Consider the following 16,493-nt stretch of genomic DNA (forward strand, 5'->3'; position numbering starts at 1 on the left):
GCTACTGTGTTAATTACAATACCCTATTATATTATAATTTCCACCAATTTGGGAATAAAAGTCTTATGTCGGCTGCTTTGAATTAACTTGATATTTTTAAATCATACAAAGTTTAGAAAAAAACACAATTGCTTTGTAAGGCGCGATTCTAAATTCAAAAAGACAGTATTACACTGCAGATCGGGCTATAAACAAGCACCCTCAGTGCTGTGAGTTTTATAGGCAATAAAATGTAATTAGAGAGCCATGAAAAGTCATAACTTTTGGCCTGGGACTCCTAGCAGGCAATTCTCACTGCAAATGTTCTTTTTCTGGGTTTGAACACGCGGAGGTAATGAATCGGCTTTTTTCTCCAGGTCAGATACATCACTGAGGACTGCAGAAGCATGGTCACGTTAAAAAAAAAAACTACTACTTTCAACTAAACCTATGAAAATAAAGATTTGAAACAAACTGGGGTGCAACTATATATAATTTTACATTTATATCACTTGCATTTTGTATTTGATAGTGCTCTGTGTTCACTACATTTGGCTTATTTAAATGAAAGTTTTGGGGAAGTTTGAGATTATACAATCGTCTAGGTTAAAATGTTCTTGTATATATAAGACTATATACAAGAACATTTTAACCTAGACTATAATTAAAAAAAATATCCTGTGGCGTTTAAATTAAAGCGTTTATATTATCCTGATTTGAATATTGTGAGAAACGACATTCAGCATTATGAATTATGCATGAGCATAATTCATTTTTCTTATGACCAATATTCTCATACGTAGGCTATTTTTATGTTTTATCGTATAGGCCTAAAATCAATGAGCTCTCCAAACTTTCTTACTGTGAAATAAGACAATAGCGCGGCTGATTCCCATCAATGTAAAGTTTTATTTCAAGAAAATTATTCTGCTCAGTTATAGTCGAAATCCATATAAAAATAAACTCTCCTCTCGCAGCCCAATGCTAAACTGCCATACAGACTAAATAGTAGCTTTGTTGATTTTGCTTTAACTTACCTTATTTGTGAGATCTATTAAAACTGAGTATATAAACTGAACACAAGTATCTGAATTCAAATAAAACATCGTTCAATAGCTCAAGTTTTGCAGGTCGATTGTTGTGAGTGTTTCTGAGAAAAGGTCAAAAGTTTCGGATGATAAAGACAGGGGACTTTGTGCCGAATCTGACAAACTTGGTGAGAAAGAGGAGGAGGATGAGAAAACATGGAAATCCTGCAAAGAGACGTCCAGGCCCGGGGAATTATCATTGTCCGGGCCTATTGTTGACACGCAGATAGGAACAGTGGGTGCCGGGTTAGGAAAATGTTTCAGATTTTTCTCATTGCTGGTCAAAGGCGTGACAGTCGGGCTTTGGTTCTCCCCATTGTGCCCGTTCGGACAATGTTGTGAAGTTAAGGTATTTTGGTGGAAATACCTCTCCCTCTCCACGAGCGTCCCGGCTGCGCTGCTGTCCGCCGCCTGCTCTAACTCGTCCTCCGGCCCGTCGTCCAGGCACGCGTATATCCCCTCACTGTCCCGGTTCTCCTTGCAGTGGGTCTGCCTCTTGTGCTTCATCCTCCTGTTCTGAAACCACACTTTCACCTGTTTCTCTGATAAATCCAGCAAAGCAGCTATTTCCACTCGCCTCGGTCTGCACAGGTATTTGTTATAATGAAACTCCTTCTCCAGCTCCAGAAGTTGGGTGTTGGTATACGCGGTCCTCAACCTCCGGGATGCCCCTCCACCGCTAACACCAACCTCTGGCCCCTCTGGTGAACCTAAAAAATAAAAATAAACCAAAGATTTTATTTATTTTAATTAGAGAAAAACAGGCGAAAAAATAAAACAGCAACACAGTTGAGTATGTATAGCTATGTGGAGAAAAACAAGCTCTATGGGGTGAAACTTGTGGCAAGCCAGCACCGGCACTGGGAAGATTTATGGGCCCCAGGCAGAATATGATGGGTCTGCGTGGACAGGACAGGACGGAGGGTGAAGATTAATGAACATGCCAGCTGCTGGCCCGCGTAACAATAATCAATCTCTCTCCATTACTGTCAAACATTAACACTCTTACACTGCATCACAAGTCAGTGCGTTACTTGATGAGATTAAGCATGCTTAAATCAAAATCCTCTACTGGCTTAAAGGGACGCCCACGTTGCACAAGGCCCGGGATGCAGCTTCTTGCTGAGGGGAATCCTCAGACAATGAGGAGCCTTTTACATGGAGGTTATTAATCATCATGTCTTGCCTTGGGGGGAGAAGTAGAGTGGAGAGGAGTCAGTCGTTGTTGCAGCCGCAGCAGCAGCATCAGTCTGGTTTCTCTTGATGCTTTTCTTCTCCTTCATCCACGGGTACTCCGGGTGTAGGGATGCAGCCTGCAGCGGCTGCTTTGAGCGGCTGTGGCGTGGGTGGATGCCCGGGTTAAGGCCGGGGATGGTCTGCTCAAAAGGAGGAGGAATCAGTGTCGACTGTGAAAGCGCCGAGCTCTTGATTGATGAACTTTGAAATGCATCACCGACAGGGTTAGTGAGAGATGTCAGGCACTCAGCGAGCGACGGCTGGCTGTTGATAAAACCACTTTCTCGCCCAAATTCGTAATTCATCTCCTCCTCCTTGTGTTGAAATGTCGCTGAGTTTTAGGTTGATTCAGATTAATAAGCAGTGTATTGTCATAAACTACTAAACTCGATATAGTCCTATGGAGACCTGTATGCCATAAACTATTGCTTTCATGAGGACATGGTTGGAATTAGACCGTGCTGCTTGTCACATGATTGCATCTACCCAATGACAATTTGGGGCTTTTATCAAAAGAAGCCACTGTCCCCTGTGATTGATCGACAAAGTCGGAGGAGTAACGCCTCATTCCGGGGGTAGGGCTGGCTTTATTTACACATTTTTTGGGATCAGTTTGTTCACCACAGCCCGCCCCCAAAAACCGTGCCTTCTTTGAGCATCAACGCAGTTTGCCTACGAGTACACGCGCATGAGTTGTGGTAGGCTACGTGTGCGTGTGCGTGTTTGTTGTTCATTTATTTGTAGCGTAGCACTCCACAAATCATTTCAGCAGTCACATTTGCTTTTCATAAAAGCGAAGCCCATAGTCGTTATCAGTGCCAAGGCGTTAATCTTGAGACTTTCTTGGAGGTTTTCTTGGAAAGGACAAGCTGCACCAGACATCCAACAACATGCCCACCCCTCCCCCAATACACACCACAGGAGAGAGAGAGAAAGAGAGAGAGAGAGAGAGAGAGAGAGAGAGAGAGAGAGAGAGAGAGAGAGAGAGAGAGACAGAGAGAGAGATGATTTCAATGTGATTTTGAGTTCATCAGATCAGATCAGATTTAGCGTAATTTGATCTAAGCTCCCAAAATGCTACATTATGTCATTAAAAGGAACTTTATCATTGAAGTCATTATAGGAAATCTACTGGAAAAAAACGCAATATTTTGTGTCAATGTAAGAAAGCAGTTGGGTTATTTAACAGGCATTTGTCATCACCATTTCACAGTTTATAGCTCCCTGTCCCACATTACATTTCATTTATTTTTATTTCACATAGGGATAATGTTGACCTAAGCCATCATCCTTAGCATTATTGGTTATAACATAGCGGAGAGTAGAAATGATTTGCCACTTTAGTGTGAGGCAGAGGAAAGGTGGCTGTTTATTGCTCAGGCTCTAAACAAAGAGCCCTGGTAGCCTGTGTGTGATCAATCTTTCTCGCCAAAAGGTCTGACAGCTCACTGCCCTAAGAACACATTTACACCATCTAACACTCTCTTAGATCATATATGACCAGGAAGAGGACAACCACTCTCTAGGTAGGCTGTAGGAGAAGTTTTCAATTTAGAAATCTAGGGATTTTTTATGAAGCACGGATGAGACGCACGGCCATTACGCACAAACGCGTTTTGCTTACTCGCTCGATATTAAATCAGAAATCCATCTAAAGACGAAACTCTGTCGCTTTTTCGTTTTCAAAAAGGACTATACAGGCACAGAAAAAACACCGAGGAGAGAAATGCACTTGGTTAGTAGTATAGAAACGAAGGGAGCAGCTTTTCCATAGGATGAATTGTTTGCTGAGGTGAGTGGGTGTTGGCATTGAGCAGAACTCCATTCAGTTTCATACCTTCCTCTATGTCAGATAACAAGTCTTTTTCTGGCCTGTTCGGTTTCTAATATAATTCAGTTTTTACCACATTTGCTTGAAATGTCAGATATTACTTTGTCTAACTGTTTTTTTTACTTTTTATTTATTTATAAGGATGTACTCTGAATATACAGATCTTGTGAACAAATATAGCCTATAATATAAAGCTGTAATATAAGTAAAGATAACTGATCAATTACTGACTTTGAAATTAATTGAATTTACTTTGTGTGTAGCTCATTGTTTTAAGCAAAATTGCTTCAAATTATTATTTAAACTAACCCCACATTCATTTCTTATTTCTTCTTATTTGATGTGCAAATAAATTGTGTTTCATAGACAGCTGGCCATAGATTTAAATCGACACAGGTGTAGAAGCAGAACAATGATACAAAGAGAACAAAGAGCTTTCTGAAAAAGAAATATAACTCTACAATACTTAACAGAACCTGAACACTGGATTCTGACACTTGGACATATTGAACATTATATTTTGTTACAATTTTGATTTATGTCTTCTGTTCCTGTTCGGAGCTGTGCAGACAGAAAGCCAGATTTGGCTGCTTGTTGACCGGATGTACACAGAAGACGGTGTCTCGAGGAGCGGCGCGTTTCCCGTCTGTTCTGACAACATGAGACATCTGGGAAGCGTGCAGGCCAAACCTGCGACCACTGTTCCGTTTTTTAAGAAACAATATTTCAATTCCTACTTATAGCCTGTACTGTGTCGTGGAATATTTCCTTTTATGGTGAGTGTGATGAAAATGTTTACCCAGAACAATAAAAATATATATTTTTTAAACATTTACCAAATGTGCATCTGTTTTTTTTGTGTGTGTGTGTGTGTGTGTGTGTGTGTGTGTGTGTGTGTGTAAAATATGGTAAATGTATTTAATTGCAATGATATGTGTATTATAAATTTAGTACACATTCTGCACAAGCGAGGTTATGCAATATTTTTGAAATTATGTTTGGTGAAATTAAATATTTTTGTAAAAATGTTTATTGCATGTTGTGTCGACATTGACGCTGCATTAAATTCATACATCATATTATATCCTGGTGTGTGTGTGTGTGTGTGTGTGTGTGTGTGTGTGTGTGTGTGTGTGTGTGTGTGTGTGTGTGTGTGTGTGTCTGTGTCTGTTTCTGTGTCTGTGTGTCTGTGTGTTTATTAATAGGTAGTGGTAAATACGTGGATAAACGTACACATTGTGTGTGTGTGTGTGTGTGTGTGTGTGTGTGTGTGTGTGTGTGTGTGTGTGTGTGTGTGTGTGTGTGTGTGTGTGTCTGTGTATGTCTGTGTCTAAAAAAATCAAACGTTCTATGTTCCCCTGTTTGGATGAAAAATGTAGGATCATAGAGGAACAAAAGTGACCCATACAACACACCTTTTAAAGAGACAACCAGCCTTCGATTAAAGTGTCCCTGCTCTTGCCCTGTAGATGAAGGCAAACATGGATATGAACACGGTTTAAGGAATAAGCAAATTCCAAATTGGTGTGAGATTGACAAATAATAATTGAATATTTAATAATAGTACTGCAGGAAAATACATTGGGGGTTGTAAACTGATGAAGAACCTCTCTAGAAAGCAAACTCCAAACTCAGAAAGTCTGTATCTCTTGAAAACTGCATTAATCTGAGGTGTTCTCAGTATAGCTGCATACAGAGGTTAATCATTTTCAAGAAAGTATCTGCACAAATGTTTGACCCTATCTTATAACACACACATACCACATAAGTAACCTCACAATCCACATACCCTTTCATCCAGAACACCAGATTATTGGCACTGAGGATAAGTGGAACACACTCCCATGTGCTCATTACTTTACTCCCCTGAACTTCTCCTCCAAAGTTCACTTGTGGCCTCCTCTGTCACCAGGTGTCATGAGGTTTGATGTATGGGGGTCACGAGAGGTCACCACAAACAGCATCCAGCTACTTTCTGTTTTCCTGCAGCATGGATCCTCTAAGGGCCGTTTGCATGGAGGATATCATCCAAATGTTCATGGGGGATCAGATTGCCATCTACGCACACTGGTGACCGAAGAGACTTTACTGAAGGTGTACTGTATATAATATATAGTGTAATGCCACTATTTTTTCATGCTTATCTGTACAGTTTTCCCAAAAAGGAATAAGAGAGTTAATGAGCTGCATGTGGGTGACCTTTGGGGGTGAGGGACGGGGGAAAGGGTGAGGTTGAGGGGAGTGTTGGGGGAAACCAGGAAGGGAGGAAAGGTTTTGGGGTATCTCTCACTGTATGGGACCTCAAGTTCATCACTCAGTTGGAGTCCAGTGAGGTACAGTCCGGTTCCTGGAAAAAAAGAGAAGAAGAATAAAAGGCCTAACCCCCATTTTGCACCCAGTGTACATCCAAACTGCACACTGTATAAATATGTTTAAAGAGCATACCTTTTCTATCTATCTATCTATCTATCTATCTATCTATCTATCTATCTATCTGATGATAGTTGATTATTTATTTATTCCATGGATATATACTTATATATTTGCCTTTTTATATTAATATTTCATAGGTATTCTTCTAAACTCCTCAAAAGCACAGGGTGGAGTCACTTGATAAACTAGTTTAATACAATACAAAGTAAAGGAACCCCTGACCAAACAGAACCCCAATTAAATTAAATAAGGATCTTAGAGCAATTTATGCCATGGATAACCAAAAAATGAAACTGAACACGCAGCAAGATTAGAGTTTTTACGACGAAAACGGTGCAGATCTGTCATAATGGGGAGTGGTCTTGATGTGCCGTGAACGCATCATCTAGTTTGAAAGTTGCTCTTCAGATGAGCTGCTGCCTCCACCTGCTGGCGGTCCGAGCACAGCAGCACTCAGATCAGCACGGAGCTCTGACACCATCACCAGGACACGTGTTTGTCCTAGTTTTAGTAGTTTCCACTTTTTCACCAAATAAAGTAAAATAAAGTGATTTTTTCCTGTGTAAGTTATTTGGAAAGTATTTCAGTGTGTGTGTGTGCACGTGTGTGTGCACGTGTGTGTGTGCACGTGTGCGTGTGTGTGTGTCTGTTGTTCTGAGTGCTCTGCTGATGCAACAGAACAACAAACGGAGGTTTCTATACCGAGACATAATTGTTGGTAGACGGTTGTAAAGTAATTAGACGTTTTAAGAGAGAGAGAGAGAGAGAGAGAGAGAGAGAGAGAGAGAGAGAGAGAGAGAGAGAGAGAGAGAGTGTGTGTGTGTGTGTGTGTGTGTGTGTGTGTGTGTGTTTCAGGCCTATCCTACAACAATATCACATATTTGACTGTTTGCCCCAGCCTCATTTGAAATGCTGCTTTACTGCTGTCACAGAGCCTTTACATGCTTTGCTGTTTTCGCACCTTATAAACAGTTGAGGCTGTGATCGTGGTTTATTGCAGGAGGGCATCCAATGTAGATCAGAGGCCGAAAATGTCCTATGTAATATAGTAAGTATAGTAATACATTGACTACATGTTGCGATTCAGACAATAATTAAGTGCAAAATAATCTACAAATACTGAACTTTCGTTGTTGATTTGCTCTCACTCACTCTCTCGCGACTTTCTATTGTTTCTAAATTGTTGCATCGCTGCGTGTTGTTGGCTTGGCTCCTCGATACTGCAGATTCCATTTCTGTAAAGGGTTTTTAATCGAAGGATCCAAGAATATTCAAAGATAATTCATGTGTTTTTCATCTTTATATTCAATAATTGGTTAAACACGATGCTCTTTGAGGGACTCTTTAAAAATAAAACGTATTGTCCATGTTACAATCAAATTAAGCTTCCTCTCTCATTTCCACAGTAATATTATTGTAATATATAAATACAATTATTTAACGTAAATTCATGCCAGCAAGGTTAAAAAAATAAATAAATTCTGGACAGGCCTCAGGTTTTTTTCCTCTATGGCTTAGAGTAATTTGGTTGTTTGCGCCATAAAGCCCAGTGGTTACAAGTAAGAAAAGTGTACTATTTAAATCTTTTTCTCCTGGAATAAAAACAATTCAATTCCTTTTAAAAGACAGAATGAAAATTCTAATTTTGTAGAAATAGTTTTGAAATGTTAAAGGTAAGAGAAGTAAATTGTAAAAAGGTAGTATTGCTTTAATTATTTATGTATGTGTATGTTTGTTAAAATGTGTTAGAAATACGTGATGGGTTTTAATACTAAGCAAAATAATAAGAAATGAGTAAGCCATACTAATTTTCTCATGTACTATACAAACTACTTTATTTTGGATGAAACCAGGAACGACGAGGTATCTGAAGTGTGCAAATGGATCAAAACCTAAAACGGTTATACAAAAGCAAAAGACATCTAGATTACAAAAACAATAACTTAAAGAATGCAAATATGTAGCTGAAAACATTCAGGTAGTCAAGGATCATTCCATGTAAATAACAAATGGCACAGTCAGCTATTTCTGTGCGCCAAATACAACACATCTACACTTTGTCCTCTCACAAACAGGAAACACTGGATAAGAAAAAAAACATCCAGCATGGTTTTAACAAGACAAACTTTACAACAACATGTGTAACAGGCCAGGAATATTAAAGACAGACCGCCCCCCCCACACCCCCTTCTAATTCACCATCAGTCCAAAACCAGTTAACTGTCTCTCCGCCGGTCTTTGTTTTCTTTCTTCATTTTCATCCTGCGGTTCTGAAACCAGATTTTCACCTGTCTCTCGGTCAAACTCAGGACTCTTGCAACTTCGTATCTACGATCCCGGGGAAGATACATGTTAAACAGAAACTCCTTTTCCAGTTCGAGGATTTGATGCTTTGTATATGGACAACGCTTTTTTCTGGTGGGCTTTGCGTGAAGCCAGTTGGATGATGGGTTATCTGGAAACGGGGGGGGACACAGGAGAGTTAATGGACTCAAAAACACGACTGCTCTATTGACTTTACAGTTTGGCAAGGACATGCTACTCCTGGCAAGATTGTATATTTATATAGGAATTATTTGTGGTGTATGCTCATTCTGCACTTAGAAATTTGAGGATTGACGATAGCAAATACCTTGTGAAATGTTGTAATTGTGCAGTGAAGTGTGTCAATGACTTTGAAGAATATGCATATCTCAGTTCACAGAAGATCATGTCACTGAGCCTTAGAGCATAAATACTATTTGCTATTCAAATGTTACGCCCATTTTTATACTAAATCAAGCCTGTGTTATCCAAATCCTCAAACCATTAATGCCATTTTTATCAATCTAAATGAGTCCATAAAGTGCCCAGAAGAACATAAAAACACGGAATTACTTACTTGCATCTATCTCCCTCTTGTCCTCTGCTGACGGACTCTCTTCAGTGGCTTTAGACGTGGATGTGGTTTCGCAGGAAATCTCCGCAAGGGACGCACCGTTTTCAATGTCAGACAAAAGAGGTGTGTGCGTCTCCAAAGTTGTACATTCAGCACTCCCAATCAGAGGCTCGGGTTTGATCTCATAATGCATGGCTGTCGATGGTAAGCCCGTCAAACACAGGGACGCAGAGACCGGATCCAACGCCCAGGAGCGCGTAAACATGCCATCGCTGTCCCCGCTCGTGTAATGGTGATGTATATAGGTCGGAGTGGCTGTGTTCGGAGGATGGGACGAGATGGGACTCCAAGATCCACCAAAAATAGAAGATTTCGCCTGCAAAGTGCAAGATTCCTGTCCGCCATATTCGGTGAGCATCGCCTGCTCCACCCCTGCAGCTGACGAGTACCTCGGTGCCATATCTTCCTGCTCGGGAAGAACGGGCGACTCAACATAATAACTTGTTCCCAATGCCGACATTGCAAAAAATGCAAAAGCAAAAAAAAAAAAAAAAAAAAAAGGCTATATAACGCGGTTCAGTCTTGCAATGTTTAGAAAAAACAGATTCATGGCATATAATGTGCCGCTTTCCTGCACCAGCTAGGGGCTCAATGCGTCCAGTAAGTTGAACCTTTGGATAGGGCGCCCCAAACACGTGACCGTGGGACAGAACAATAAAAAATAAATCAGCCTGCTGCTCAACTAAATGGCCACCATTTTCCCCACCATATTTTAATAGCAAGTCTCCGCGCCTTTATTGGGAAATATTTCGTTTTATAAGCAATAAACGTTATGATTTTCGTCAAGAGATCTTATGTTGGTGTAATTGAGTTGTGATTGGGTGGGGGGGTTACGGGCACGACTTTAAAGCCTCCATTTGTGAAATCACCAAACAACGTCCATTAGAAAGTTGTGCCTAATGGGATAATTTATTCACCAAAATGTAAAACTTGTAATTGAATGGCCTCCATCTATAAACCTTTTACTTTGGTGAGATATGTCTGGTTATTGTTAGTGGCTGGGATATGCAACGTTTTCAAGACGTTTTAAATAAAATAAAACAAGCATAAATGTGTTTAAAGCATCATTTAAGTTTACAATATAAAAACATATTAAAGGACAGTTTCCAAGATGCGCATCGCTGTGTCTGCAGGGATGTGGGTCTACTTTCAAGGCAATCTAAAACGGAAAGTGGGGTGAAGTTATTTGGGTGCTATATAACAGTCCTTTTTTATCACGGGCAATTAGGGTGTTTTTCTTAAGGTTACAACCTGGCTGTCTAAGCTAAATATCACCAATAAAGCTCAGCCTTTGTGTCCTTTCTCTGGCGAAAGCAGACGCATCCGGCACTTCCTACGGCGAGGCAACTGGCAGACTGCAATGATCATAACCGAGGCCTTGTCTGTCCTTTTCTCCTCTCCTGGACATATACAAGCCTTAAGCATTTCATTCCCCAGCCTGCATCTTTACTTCCGGCTGATCACATAGAGATGCTCAAAATCCTTTGCAGATGTCTTAAATTATAGACATGGTGAAAACTTTGTATCTCTAAGATTAAAAGTGACCACGTCCAGATACATACATCAGAATGCAGCTTAATTATCAAAACCCACAAGATAAAAAAAAAATCATAGAAAGAGTTCCTTTTAGGCACAACAATAAAATAAAAAAAGACGTGCACTTTTTGGAATAATAATGATATGTGTTTGCATATGCAGATATGCAGTCTGCACCTAAGGATTAATACATTCGAACACTAATTAATAGCGATTCAATTTTCATGATGCGACGAGTTTTACTGAGGTAATCAAGGCAGTTTGGTGTTGTGGGAGAAATATAATAGCCCAACAACATGAGACTACCTAAACCACTCAACAGCACGCTCTCATCTTCTGGGATGTCTGTTAGAATGCTTTTTTCTTGTGTTTCTAAGTGTGGGCAGTCTGTAGTTTCTCGGTATAACATGTCTACTTGGAATCATTTTAGAAATCTGTAAAGGCGCAAAAGACAATGCTCAGACAGATTTTATTCATCATCTGATGTCCCGCAATTCTCAAATTGATTTGGGCTGTTAAAGTCCAGGCGTTGGTCAACTTTAAAATCAAGCATGCTATCATTTGAAAGAATAATCACTGTTTCCGCACAAGTCCCCACTTATTCACAATTTTAAATGATTTTGAAATAATAATAATAATAATAATAATAATAATAATAATAATAATAATGAGGAAAATAAACACTGTTTCTCCACTCGTTGTGTGGTTTACAGGTACCTAAATTAAACTATGAACATTCCCCCCCTTTACTATTGTAATAATATTTACTGTGCACAGAGCGAACCCTGTCCAAAACACAAAGGCATTAACACCACGCACTGTACCAGAGCCAACTTGAAGATTTAAACACCGCGCAGCTACTAGTCTGTCCTTCTGAATGAAATAAGAAGTCTGCAGTTGCAGGGGTGGTTTTATTAATTTGACCAGCAAAATGTGCAAATTCATCAGACCTCTCTTTAGCTGTCACAAAAAGGTCTACATGTAACTGTAACACAAGTATGCCAAGGGTTAGTCCAGCATGCAAATTCCAATGGTTCACTCAGGTTGACTATACAATATATACAAGCCTGAAGCTCTGAAACATTGTGCTCACCTTCTGAACATTTCAAACACAATGGATAAACGTTACAAATGTAGCCATTTATAAATACATATCCACGACTAAATAAAACAGACGTGAAAATAAGAAAGAACAACAATCAATAAGTTAGCAGTAGGGTCCTATTTTCCATGGACATTCTCACAGTTGGTAGGGGGCTCTGCACAGGCGCCCTTGCCATGGATAGAGGAGGGCGCCAAAGACGCAGACAGTCTCATGAGAAACTGAAGTTGCTGGAGAGCTCTCGGATCCTATTCTCCCGGCTCATTTTTTTCAGTTTCATCCTCCTGTTTTGGAACCAGATTTTGACTTGCCTGTCAGTGAGGTGCACACTGCGGCTGATCTCCAGACGACGCTCTCTAGTCAAGTACATGTTGAAGAGAAACTCCTTCTCCAGCTCCAGAGTCTGGTGCTTGGTGTAGGGGCAGCGCTTCTTTCGGCCACTCTTTGCTGTGAGCCAGTTGGCCGTAGATTCCATTTTTCCGTCTCCTACAATGAAATTGAAACATGATATTAGGCAACAGGTGTCACAAAAAACACATTATACCTGACATGCCTCATATCTTTATTAGAAAATATGGACTAATACGATTCAAAATCCAAAATAAAGAAAATGTCACGTTAATAAAATTGTGGTTTTACTGTAAACTACTGAAGATAGGATTTAGTATATACTGACACTGACACCTACTGAATAAGTACCGCATAATGACTATTCCTTGTGTTCTATTTGATTTTTACAACCATTTTACGCACAGCCACATATATGTAAATATCCCATACAGCTGCAATACAGCATTTTACCAGAAACTATTTGCCATATTAAGCAGCAACTACACCTTTATAAAGACATAAATGTCTGCACAGTCTGCAGACATTATAGCAAGGCCTGTGCTTTTGATGAGAGGACAACTGGCATCAGAATCCTGCACAGGACAAATGGGGTAGACTGGATTTACCTTTGTTGATGCTTTAATTGAAATAATAATGACACCCCGAGAATATATATATATATATATATATATATATATATATATATATATATATATATATATATATATATATATATACATATATATATAATCATCCAAACTTCATTGGTACCAATAAAAATAAATCCATAAGGCCTGTTTGAATAGTATGGTAATAAACTACAACTATATATAGCAGCTTATTTGTGATCTAAAAACAGCTAATAACGCACAACAGCTCTGATCATCGGCTCTGATTGGTTAAGTCACGTTCAATTTCGCCTCATGCCCGACAAACCGGTAAATACCCGTTAAACGCACACCTGTGACTGGCTTTCTGTTGACCTCAATAGTAACTGTCAGCACTCATTCTCATGCATTCCTCTGTGTTAAGAAATCATTGGTTAAAAAAACAATAGAAGCCTAAGAATTATATGCGCATGCCTCTTTATGCCAGCAGCTATTTTTGCAACACATGTCTACAATGTATGTCGACTCTACACCTTTGACTGGCTTCTCTGGACACTCCGCACTGCATGTTTCAGCGGGCTCAGGGGAGGACAAGCTTTCCGAGGAGAGGCGGCTGTCCTCTTCTGTGGCCGGGGCGCAGGGCGCAGGGACAGGCGCCTCCTCGTGGCTCTCCCTTCGCTCCGGCTCAGCCGAGGCAGCCTGGGGCTGGGAGGGCTGACTGTCCAAACGGGCAGGTCTTTGCAGGGTAAAGTGATTCATGTTTGGCTGGACATCATGGTAAAGCCTGGAGGATGTGTATGTCTGAGACAGGCGGAAGTAGCCGGGGACTGGCAAAGTGCTGCCGGTAACCGGGCACGATGCAGTCGAGTAGGAAATGTCATCTACCGTTGCTCCTTTAGAACATTTGTCAGACTCATAAAGGCAATACGCGCTCTCCTCTTTTATGTTCGGTGAGAATGAACACTGAGCCATATGCTGGCCGCTGGGCTGATCCACCCGGCAGGATCTCGACGTTTCCAGCCACGTTTCCATCCCTTGAACATACGGAGCAGAAGACGGAATCACGCTTTGGGTGCTTGGCTCGTTGCGCTTACCGATCCCCGGGAAACAAGAGCCACTCGAGAGACCATATGAATATTCCGATGCCGGTGGCAAATACACCCCGTTACTTTGGTAATATGAACCGCTGTCGGTTCTCACGTTGATTAAAGAGTCCACGAAAAACGAATTTCCAGCTTGGTTGTTGGGGCATGTCATCGTTGTGGTATAATTGGACGGAGGATGAAGATAGCCCTTTCTGGCTGACATTTCTTGTGCAAAACATTGCTGAATAATTACTGATACTCACGCTTCTCACTGTAGCCTGCAGCCAATTAAAACACCAGGCGACTACAGACTCCTCCCAGTCTGACCAGGCAGCTGAACTGGGTCGTATATTTTGTTTTAGGCTAAGTCAAGAGAAAACGGTGGGGGAAGTGGTGCATCAGAGAGTTTTAGGTAAAATCTTTAAATCTCTTTTCAATCTCACGTCCTGAGCCTCGATCTATAAGACCAGAGCTGCCTGTGTGAACTTAACAACAACCCCTATTTGACAACTCGGTTGTTGAAAGCTGTCCCTAACAATTATGTACAATGCATAGCTTTATGGCCAGTTTTACAGCACTGTAAAAATGAAGGGTTCTAGAGGTGCCTCTGAGAAACACAGGGTGCATCAAAGATCCAAAAAGTCATATGTGACTCTTTGGTCGGGGGACTCTTAACCCTCTTTGTGCTGCTCTGATGACTATTATTGGACTGTTTTTAAAATTCCTCATGGATTGTCCAAAGCAGGACAGACAGTGTTTTCATCTCACCACATTGCTGGTCAAACCAGTGCAAAACCACTTCATGTATAGCCCTCGAGCTTATCTGATGGTGGTGTGAATATTGTGGTTGCAAATGCCATGATTGCGCCTAGACACCTTTTACTGCAAAGGCTCTGTTAAGCATTTAAAGATGACACGCAGGCCCACTAAAATAATCCCACAGCTGAACAATGTCCTGGTGCTACATTTTTCTTAATGATGACTTAATATTGGCAATACTGCAAGAAATGTAGGTCGTTCCTGCATAAATGAAATTAGAACTTGTTAATGTTGCTATTATCCCGTTAAAGAACCACTGGGGATGTGTACGTTTCTCCACGTATTTACCTACTACCTATTAAGACACACACACACACACACACACACACACACACACACACACACACACACACACACACACACATTCCGAGTTTTTCCGAGTAAGTTTAAGTTCAAATCAACACCTCCTAATATATCCATTCCACCCACGAATAAAATGCTCAATGCGCCTTCTAAACTGGTTTTAAATGTTTTTTTAAATACATATGAAAGCTCATCACCGTTTTTCTTTATAGTGTTTGTACTTTTCATGAAATGTTTAAGACAACAATCTGAGTTAGAGGTCAAGACAAAATAATAACAACTAGTAACCAGAAAACAAACAAATAACACGTGCTTGTTTTGCATGCAACATAAGAAAGTAGCCTATGTCTATAATGTAAAGGGGCCAATGTTATATGATAGCCATGTAGTCTTAATTTGAACTAAATAAAACCAGTAATCTGACATGGATCATTTTGTACATGTCCACCGTAAAAGTGAATACAATGGATATTGGTCCTCATCTCATGAGGCAAACAACTAACACAAATCGTTAGCCTGGACTGCTACAATATTTTAACCAAAATTAAAAAGTTAGACTGCTACAATATTTTAACCAAAATTAAAAAGTTAGAACTACATCCACCCATTCTTCCTTAAAAGACCGCCAATAGGGTTAAGAGTGTAAAGCAGGCCTACAGATTTAGATCAGCCTAAAGATGTCTCCAAGGTGGGTGAAATACAACATCGACTACCTCCATTTCCTATAAGTCTGGAGCCATAACGTCTAGAAATCAGAGCTACAGTTTATGTACAGCCATTTTATGTGGCGTCAAACCTGCAGCGTGTCTGGCTGCAATGAATGATAATAATAATTAACCCTTCTGGATTATTTCCTGTGATGTCGCGGTGTGCGCTGTGGGCGAGCTGCTCTTATATTATTATTACGATAAAACTTCCTTTTAATTCATTTAATTCTTTTTTTAAAAGATATGTTAAAATTAATGAAAAATCCCATGCCTGTGCGTCAAAATGTCTCTCTGTTGGGTGTCTGTCTATGACACACACACACACACACACACACACACACACACACACACACACACACACACGCAATCCAATCCATTAATTTTTTACATGTTTACATAACGACGAAACATCATAAATCCAGTTCAGGATTTATCAAAATGAAGTATAATTTACGTGTTAAACTGTATGGGGATTCTAAAAGTTAGTGAGCCACAAAT

The 16,493-nt window shown here is 40.2% G+C and overlaps 3 protein-coding genes across 3 annotated transcripts; all 3 read right to left on the reverse strand.

Moving 5' to 3' along the window:
• Window positions 1-984: 984 nt before the first annotated feature.
• Window positions 985-2,769, reverse strand: hoxa2b (homeobox A2b). The gene is made up of 2 exons (XM_028580571.1): window positions 2,254-2,769; window positions 985-1,777 (listed from the first exon to the last, which is right to left on the reverse strand). Exons 1-2 carry the CDS (start codon window positions 2,606-2,608, stop codon window positions 1,089-1,091), a joined length of 1,044 nt encoding a protein of 347 aa, XP_028436372.1. The 5' UTR covers window positions 2,609-2,769; the 3' UTR covers window positions 985-1,088.
• A 3,628-nt stretch (window positions 2,770-6,397) lies between these two features.
• On the reverse strand, window positions 6,398-9,992 carry hoxa9b (homeobox A9b). The gene is made up of 3 exons (XM_028580891.1): window positions 9,449-9,992; window positions 8,767-9,022; window positions 6,398-6,481 (listed from the first exon to the last, which is right to left on the reverse strand). Exons 1-2 carry the CDS (start codon window positions 9,963-9,965, stop codon window positions 8,784-8,786), a joined length of 756 nt encoding a protein of 251 aa, XP_028436692.1. The 5' UTR covers window positions 9,966-9,992; the 3' UTR covers window positions 6,398-6,481; window positions 8,767-8,783.
• A 1,968-nt stretch (window positions 9,993-11,960) lies between these two features.
• On the reverse strand, window positions 11,961-14,389 carry hoxa10b (homeobox A10b). The gene is made up of 2 exons (XM_028581123.1): window positions 13,615-14,389; window positions 11,961-12,629 (listed from the first exon to the last, which is right to left on the reverse strand). The coding sequence occupies exons 1-2, from the start codon at window positions 14,387-14,389 to the stop codon at window positions 12,355-12,357; spliced, it is 1,050 nt and encodes a 349-aa protein (XP_028436924.1). The 3' UTR covers window positions 11,961-12,354.
• Window positions 14,390-16,493: the final 2,104 nt, after the last annotated feature.

This window comes from Perca flavescens, chromosome 6 (genome assembly GCF_004354835.1).
Source record: "Perca flavescens isolate YP-PL-M2 chromosome 6, PFLA_1.0, whole genome shotgun sequence".
Taxonomy (NCBI): domain Eukaryota; kingdom Metazoa; phylum Chordata; class Actinopteri; order Perciformes; family Percidae; genus Perca; species Perca flavescens.